This window comes from Myotis davidii, unplaced genomic scaffold (assembly GCF_000327345.1).
Source record: "Myotis davidii unplaced genomic scaffold, ASM32734v1 scaffold189, whole genome shotgun sequence".
NCBI lineage: Eukaryota > Metazoa > Chordata > Mammalia > Chiroptera > Vespertilionidae > Myotis > Myotis davidii.
Genome location: NW_006383017.1, coordinates 3,302,782 through 3,311,569, shown reverse-complemented (window position 1 = coordinate 3,311,569; position 8,788 = coordinate 3,302,782). Strand labels below are relative to the sequence as shown.

General features: G+C 43.2%; 1 protein-coding gene across 1 annotated transcript in view; it reads right to left on the bottom strand.

The window, feature by feature from the left end:
- PTPRG (protein tyrosine phosphatase, receptor type G) overlaps positions 1-8,788 on the bottom strand; it is a 531,589-nt gene that overhangs the window by 479,830 nt on the left and 42,971 nt on the right. Inside the window, exon 2 of the mRNA XM_015558213.1 lies at positions 5,870-5,974. Within this exon, the coding sequence (XP_015413699.1) occupies positions 5,870-5,974 (105 nt within the window). The remainder of the gene's footprint in view (positions 1-5,869; positions 5,975-8,788) is intronic.

The window sequence follows — 8,788 nt, the reverse complement described above, 5'->3', positions numbered from 1 at the left end:
CTTTCCCTATCTTGGTATAAAGAAAACAAATCCAAAGACATAAAGCAATCTTGAAATTACATTGTTATTATTACCAGTTAACAATAATGTCTTACATTTATGTGCTGCTTCATATCTCTGATGCATATTTCCCCCATTGAACTCAGCTATTAAGACCCACCTTTTACAGCAGACAAATTAAAAACCAGAGAGATAACCAATCTTCAGATGATCATAATGGGACTAGAACACGTATCTCCGGGCTCCTCCAGCCCTCTGTGCTAAAACTGTGGGTGTTCCGAATGGCGCTGTTTAATAAGCCTACAGAAGTGAAGGTTTTTGGCTCTTCAAATACAAACAGGATGAATGCATTATCCAGATGATGCTACGTGGCTACTTCTAAAGTGCAAAGTTACACTAACATTAATGAACTGCTGTTATGACAATATCCTAAAAGCAAGCCATACACAGCTCAAATACTTATAACTCCGCAAGTGACCGGGATGGAATGCCACTGGAATAACGCGATCAGCATCATTCACCAAACCCCCACAGGAAGGCGACCCAAGGAGGAGGACATAGTAACCCAGGGGCCCAGAATGGCCAATAACCCACTCGTCTCCCTGATCCATGTCCTCAGCACCCCACTCCCTCATCTTTGTTCCTCCCAAGTCCTCTCCAAAACAGGACCACCAGAACCACAATGAATGCCAACTGAACACTTGCCAAGGATAGTCCAGCTCAAGGAAAATGCAGGGCCCAAGGGGGAGAAAAGGGAAAAAGATAAGTTGCAAATCTCTGAACACCTCCGTGTGAGCCAGGCTAACATCTGCTCCAAAACCCGGGCTGTATCCGCATGAGCAGAAGTTGGCCAGCCTTTTCTGTAAAGGAGCAGATAATAATATTCCAAACTTTTTGGTCAAAGGTCTATGTGAGCTACTCAACTCTTCAGCTGTAGCCTGAAACCAGCCAAAGAAAATACACAAAGGAATGGTTGTGTTCCAATAAAACTTTACTCTCAAAAATAGGAGGTGGTTTATAGTTTGCCAACCAACTCCTGAACTTGAGGGCGGTTTTCATAACCCTTTATTCTCAAATCCCAAATGGGAAATTCTGGTAAAATACAAATGATTGAATTTAGCTTGCTTAGCTCTCAGTATTACTGGGTGACCCCCACCCACTGTCAATCACAGTTACCCACTGAGAGTTCCAATCACAACAATAATAAAGGTGGCAAACAGAGCACGGAATAATATTAGGTACTTTATGCCGGGAATTTGTTCAATTTTCTAATTAAAGAATGCACACTCTGCCCTGACCGGCCTTGCTCAGTGGTTAGAAAGTGGGCCCCGGGCACTGAAGGGTCCCGGGTTCAATCCTCGGTCAGGGCACGTACCTAGGTTGCAGGTGGCTCTCTCACACTGATGTTTCTCTCTCTCCTTCCCTCTCTTCCACTCTTTCTACAAATAAATGGAAAAAATATCCTCAGATGAGGATTAACTAAACAAAGCAAAAAAAAAAAAAGCACATTCTGACCTGGCTGGGAGTTTCATGCCCTGGACCTGGGTTAACCTAGAAATGTGGTCCATTCTCCCTATAGTATCCTAGAACTGCCTACCATCACAGAAAGATGAACAACCTTGTTGTCAAAACAATGGAATCCTGCTCTTTGCAACCCCCAGCCTGAATTGCCTGTAACCTATAATCGTTATACCTATTCTTACTCCTTTTGCCTACTCCCCCACGCCTGTAATTCCTTTTGCCTACTTTCTCGTGTAATCTTTTCCTTCTATCTAATATATGCAGCTGGCTGGGGAGGGGGGGAGGGGGATAGTTAGAGCATATTTTTGCAGATGACCTGCAGCTCTCCCATGTTGCTGGCTATTTTGGAAAATAAAATGCTCATATAGGATTCACCCTGTATCTGCCTAATTGACTCAAGTAGTGACAGGCAGCCCGGAGCCGTTCATTATCCACTTTCACAACATCTGGTTTACTGTAGTTTCAAGGCCATGGTAGCTCAGTTGGTTAGAGTATTGTCCTGATACACCAAGGAGGCGGGTTCAATCTCCAGTCAGGGCACATACAGAAATCAACTAATGAATGCACTTTAAAAAATGGGACAAATCAATGTCTCTCTCTCTCAATCTCTCTCTCTCTCTCTCTCTCTCTCTCACTCTCTCTCTCTCTCTCTCTCATATCAAGAAGTATTTTTTAAAATTTTAATAAAATAAAGGCCTTGGTCTGATGTGCCAAAAATAATAGAGAGCAGCTCTTTCTCCTTCCTGCCCTTTCTTTGTCCATTTGCCATTTGCTAAGGAATGTCTTTGATGGACCCCAAGTCTTCTGGACATGCGAACCAATATCCCACCACTTTAGTGTGAGGGGAAGCAGAATTTGCTCCCCCAAAACATGTCTTTGGGGGTGTTGATTATTTTAAGGCAGTTATCTTTTAAGAAACAGAAGACAGGAAAAACCTTTGACCTTCCCCATGAAGAAAAGATACTATCAGAGATAACTACAGTTTAATAAGAAGCAGACGGCACAGACAGGAAGGAGCCCAGCAAGGCCCATTGGAGCAAAGTCCTCCCCGTGCCCATTGTTTCAAGACGGCCCAACAAACACGTGTTCGCTAAACATTAACTCTTTGCATTTCCTTACTGCCCTCTGAAGTGCTAGGCCCCTAACTCCCCCTGCTTCCTTAGTCCTCCTCTACACATATGCCGCATTTTGTCATATTGTCTATAAAAGTTTATGTTGATGTAAGTTCCCCTATTACATGTAATTAAAACCTGATTTCCTCCTGTTAATCTGCCTGTGCCATTTTGATTACTAGTCCAGCCAGAACTGTCTAAGGGCGTGAAGCAACTGCTGATGGAGCAACCTCAGTATATGTTTCAGGCAGAACTGTGTAAAGCATGAGGGATGCACTCCATCAACTGATACCGTTTCATTCTCTTCTTCTCCTTTTATTTGCTGAATTGGGACCAGCAAGTGACCTCCCTGGTTCTTCCAAACCAGTCCGTACCTCTCAGGGCATCCTTACATGACTGTCCTATCCCAATTCCAGAAAAGAAAACACAGTAGGAATTGACAAACTATAGCCTGTGGGCCCTACCCAGCTGGCCAGCTACTGGAATATGGCCTAAAATAAGAATGATTTTGTATTGTTGTTATTTAGTTAGTTAGTTAGTTAGTTTTGGTTAATCCTCACCTGAGAATATTTTTCCCATTGATTTTTAGAGGGAGGGAAGGAAGCAGAGAGGGAGTAATGGGGAGAAGGGGGGCGGGGCGGGGGGGAGACATCAATGTGAGAAACACATATCAACTGCCTCCCACATGGGCACTGACGGGGACAGGGATCAAATCTGCAAACCAGGTAACGTGCCCTGGACCAGGAATCAAGCCTGAGACCCTCTGGTGCACAGGCTGATGCTCAAACCACTGAACATACCTGCCAGGAGTGGTTTCTATCTTTTTAAATGGTTGAGGGGGGAAAAAAATTAATAAGAAGTATCCTGGGCGAATGAGTAGGAGCTGGGAAGAGGAGGGGAAAGGGAGGGGAAATGGGACATACCTGTAATACTATCAACAACAGAAAATATATTTAAAAAGAAAAAGAAGTATAATATTTCCTGACACATGAAAATTCAATAGAATTAAAATTTTAGCGCTCATAAATACAATTTTATGGGAACACAGCCAGTTTGTCCATATTACCTGCGGGTGCTTTTGCACTAAAATGGCAGAGCTGAGTGGTTGCAATAAACACCACACGCCCGGCAAAGGCTAAGATATTCACTATCTGCATCTTTCCAGAAAAGCATGAAACCCCTGAAGTTGAACTATTAGACTTCCCGTCCGTAGAAGACGTTCCCAATCCAGACAAGGCATTCCAGAAATACAAAATTAAGGCACATTAAGTCCACCAGATATCTACAATGACACCATCCGAGAGATCACACACTATGTCCACTCCTAACTACGCAATGAGAAGAGTGTAAGCCTTGCGTTCCTTCACTCCATTTTCAACTGGAGATGCAGATGGGATGTAACTTCCAACTCTAGACTAGCACCATTAGTATCCTAGATTGATGAACTGTAAATAGCAGGCCACTTTTTGCTGCTTCTTAACTGAACTGCAGCCACAGAGTACAAAAAGATAAATTTTCTTTGGGTTTCTTGGCAAGGAGCTCTCTATATATGTAATTTTGGCTTTTGTCTCCCAATTTCCTTCATTTATCAAAAATGTTGACAAAAAGGCTCTAATTAGATCATTCTAATCACAAGAAACTGGGTGTGATGGAAGACTTCAGAATCACTATCTGCTCTTTGCAAAACAAAACAGATAGGCTATTCTCCCTGTAGGGGCAGGAGATTTATCAAGAGACAAAAGGATGCAAAAAGCCAATAGATAAGGTGTAATTAAAGATCAGGCCTATAAATTTTACACTGACATAGATTTAAGAGGATTTGCAGGTAGAAATTCAGGATTTAAAACCCAAGTATCATTATGAAAATAATACCGTTCAGTTCTGTATGCAACAACATTCTATAATATATAGGTTTATTATTAAGACTAATGCTCTGTGCCTTCCAGCCCTTTCATACAAAGAATTTAAATTATTCAGTGCCAAAGAAATTTCCAAAGTGGCCTATTTTCTTCAAGCATTCCTCCTTAATTAGCTACATGTTCCATGTATTGAGCATCTAAATCTGTTTTAGAAATAGCAATCACCTATCATATCTCTGTTAGTTGTTAGAGGCATTAATTTAGAAGGTCTGTGTATTCTTATAGGTTTTCATCCCCCACCCCTTTATAATGTAATAAAATTACTTCCAATAGGATATTCAACATGGTTATAATACACGGTGGGGCAAAAGTAGGTCTATAGTTGTTTGTATAGGACTTAATATAATCCTATAAAATAAAAGCCTAATATGCAAATCGACCAAATGGTGGAATGACCTGTTGGCAGGGTCGGGGCTGGCAAGTGGGCTGCGCCAGGCCCGCCAAGGCGGGTACCAGCAGGCAGAGGGAGGAGACGGCAATCAGAGAGGTGGCGGTAGCAACCAGCCGCAGCGGAGGGCCAATTGTGGGGTGGGACCAGCCATTCACTGGCCGGTGCCATCCCCCGATTCAGCCACCAGAAGCTTTCCACAGAGGGAGGCCAGACTGACGGCTTAGGCCCGCTCCCTGTGCCTAAGGGGAGCAGGAGAGGGACCCAGGCCAGACTGAGGGACCCCCACCCCACTCCCGAGTGCATGAATTTCCATGCACGGGGCCTCTAGTAATTAATAAAGAATAAACTGTGTTTGTGTGTTCACAACTGTAAACCTACCTTTGCCTGTGTTGTAGTGCTCTCACTTCACTGGCTCAAAGGCCAAAAGTAAAAAGAAAAAGAAAAAGAACTTCAGAATACTATATAGTAGAGAGGGCTGAAGTATATTCGACTAAGACCCAACTTGAAACTAAAGTTACATCTCTTAGATTAAAGCATAAATGATCATTTTAATATGTGATGCTCTATAATATTCAGCAGGTATTTAGCAGCTCAAGACTAGCCTCTGAAATCCCAGCCACTGGAAAGACAGAAAAGGAAAGGCTGCGTCTTTTGGAAAATGACAAGTTTGGCACAATAACTCATTAACAAGTAAAGTTCAGAAATAAATTTAGGGGAAAAACAGATTGAGAAAACAGGTGGGAGGGATAATTTAAGGTACTGTAATAACCTCGAGGCAAACCAGGCTTGAATATTTCAACTTTTAGGGAATCACAAAAGGTATCAACAGACAGAAGTCTGGCTTGAAGGTGATTCAAAGTGAACCTTCCGGAGAGTTTAATGAGAGGCTACTGATCAGTGAGATCCCACTCAGAGCAGTCACTTACCGGAGTAGGCCCAGTACGGGTCCCCAGAGGCCTTGCGCCTGCGGATCTGTGAGGAGCTGCTGTGTCTGCTGTCCTGAAGGGACCCGACGTAGCCTTCGGTCAATGCTGGAAGGAAGACAGGAGAGCCACAGTGAGACAACGGCAGCACCACTGAGCCCAGGAAGGTGTCAGATGCACACCAGTAAGAGACTTCTGGGAAGCACAGGCCTTGGAATAATGAATAGAACCTATTGGTTTTACAGAAAAACAGCTACAGGAGACTCTGGAGATATTACCGTGGTCACCATTAATATTAATCACAGCTGACAACAAGCCAAAAAGCTCAATGCACTACGCACTGTATATACATTACTAGAGGCCCGATGCTCGAAATTCATGCAAGGGGCTCAGCCCCCGCAACCTCGGCCGGCCCTCGCAGCCCTTCGCAGCCCAGAAGGCCATTCGGTTGTTCGGTCTAATTAGCATATTAGCTCTTTGTTATATAGGATCTTAGTCTGCAAGGCAGTCAACCTGGACCTTAGATAAGTTCTTTAACGTGCTCAAGGTCATACAACTAGGAGACCTGGAGCCTGCATCCAGCCTATGTGGTGGGTGCAAAGGGCCTCCAGCCTCATTTGATCTTCAGAGAGCAAGGGTCACGCCATCTCTTTTACAGATGGAGGGAGTGAGGCTCAGAGCCCAGGTCACTGAGGTAAGTGTGCAGCAGGTCACGGACCCGAACTTAAGTACCTACATCCAAGCCAGGGCTGCTGCCACCCACATGCAGCGCAGCCTGAGCCTAGGAGCCTCCCAAGGTTGAGTGGCAGACTTCCACATCCTTTGGACCCCGAAGACTCAGTCACCTATTGTACGTGAGGATATGAAATTTAAACCCTCCAAGGGCAACAGAAAAGAAACACTGCCCTGGCCAGGTGGCTCTGTTGGTTGGGGCATCGTCCTGTCCACCAAAAGGTTGCAGGTTTGAATCCCTGTCAGGGCACATACTTAGGTTGTGGGTTCAGGCCCTGGTCAGGGTGTGTATGAGAAGCAACCAATCAATGTTTCTCTCACATCGATGTTTTTCTCTCCTTCTCTCTCTAAAAAATCAATAAACATATCCTCAGGTGAGGACTTAAAAAAAAAAAAAGAAACACTGCTTAATGATGTATTTTTTGAAAACTCAAACTGAATCTGATCTTTGACCCCATGGTGGAGGCTTCCATCTGCCAGCTCTTGTGTTCAAAGCCCGCCCCTCCCATCCCATCATGGATGCAAATCTCTTTTGTTGTGAGCCCACACCTGAGTGCACTGATGTGTAAAAAGACAAATATCACAGGTGCCCAGAATCCAAAAATGGAATTACGCTTCAAACAATACATCCCAGCTGTCTATGTTAACATTTAAATGCATCCAAACAAAATCAAATGTGCTTTTAAAAAGCAAAGAAAGCAGTTAGGAGAACTGTACAGTCAATTAAAAATTAGGATGGCACCAGGAAAACATAATACATTTTCTATTCCAAATTAGTCAGAGTAATAATAATAATAATCTCACCATGATGATATTAGCAATGTAGACACTGAGACAGTCGTGAAGTAAATGAGGAAACATATAAAATACTTTATGCTTACATGTCAATTGCAAAGACATGTTTAATGCTTAAACAAAGAACAAAGATATTCCAGCAAGATGAACCCTTCAGAGGGAAAGAAGAATCTTTTAAAATCCGGAAACACATCGAAAAAGCAAAATTGATGTCATTTATGCCTAGTCATTGGTCCTGAATGGCACAGTAGAAATCTAAGTCACTTTTCATTTTTAAAGCATGTTGAAGTTTTAGGTGCCTATCATCCACCCAGTCCTAGTTTTTGCAGATGAGCCATACAAAGCCCCAGGAAGTTGACCATTCTAAGCTTCTAGGGATCAAAATTAAATCTCTCATCTTCTCATCTACTTTTTGTCCATAGACTAAAGCACACGAAATGAATAACTATTAACTGTTCACGTATATAGGAAGCTTTTTAAATGTATCTGTTTGCTGTGTATCTTATAGCTAGTTCACTCAAATTATTCCCAAATAATACTTCCTCTTAGTATCAGGACAATGAGTAAGAGTGTCTTGGCCTTAGGAATAACCCATGTGGCTTCCATTAGGGCATGTGATTGAGCCTCAGTTTCCTTATCTGTAAAATAGAGCTAAAAATCCAACCCCATAGGATAGTTATTTAGAAATACAAGTTATTGTGAGCAGAGCACCTAACTGAGTATGGGGCATATGGTGCTTTTAAATGCCTGGTAACACAGTGGCCATTTGTTGCTGTCACTGTTTTTGAAACCACCATAGCCCCCACTTCCTTAGTCAGAGTCATACATTGAAGAGCCTTGCCCCTTATCTCTCTTGTCTCCCTGCCAGCTATGTGTGTGTGTGCGCATGTGCATGTGTGTGTGTGTGATGGGGGAGTGAGGGGGGCAACAGAATGACACTAGTTTGGCTTAAGCCAGTAAGACCATGTCCCTGGCCCCCAACAAGGTGTTTAAAAATGGGGACATCCACCAATCAGAAAGATTCTCCTCTCTTCCTGAGGTCTTAGGGCATGAGCTGGAAGCCTCAGGGGGTGACTGAGGATCCAACAAGGGGTCAGCAGAGGAGCTCAAGAATGGAACCATCCAACAGCAGACTAGAGGATCGCAAGAATCATGTCAAAGATTCCAAATACAAAGAAGCAAAAAATAGCCAACCGGAAAGGCAAAAAGCAAAAAGAATCCAAAAATATGAAGATAGTGTAAGGAGCCTCTGGGACAGCTTCAAGCGTACCAACATCTGAATTATGGGGGTGCCAGAAGAAGAGAGAGAGCAAGATATTGAAAACTTATTTGAAGAAATAATGATGGAAAACTTCCCCTACCTGGTGAAAGAAATAGACTTACAAGTCCAGGAAG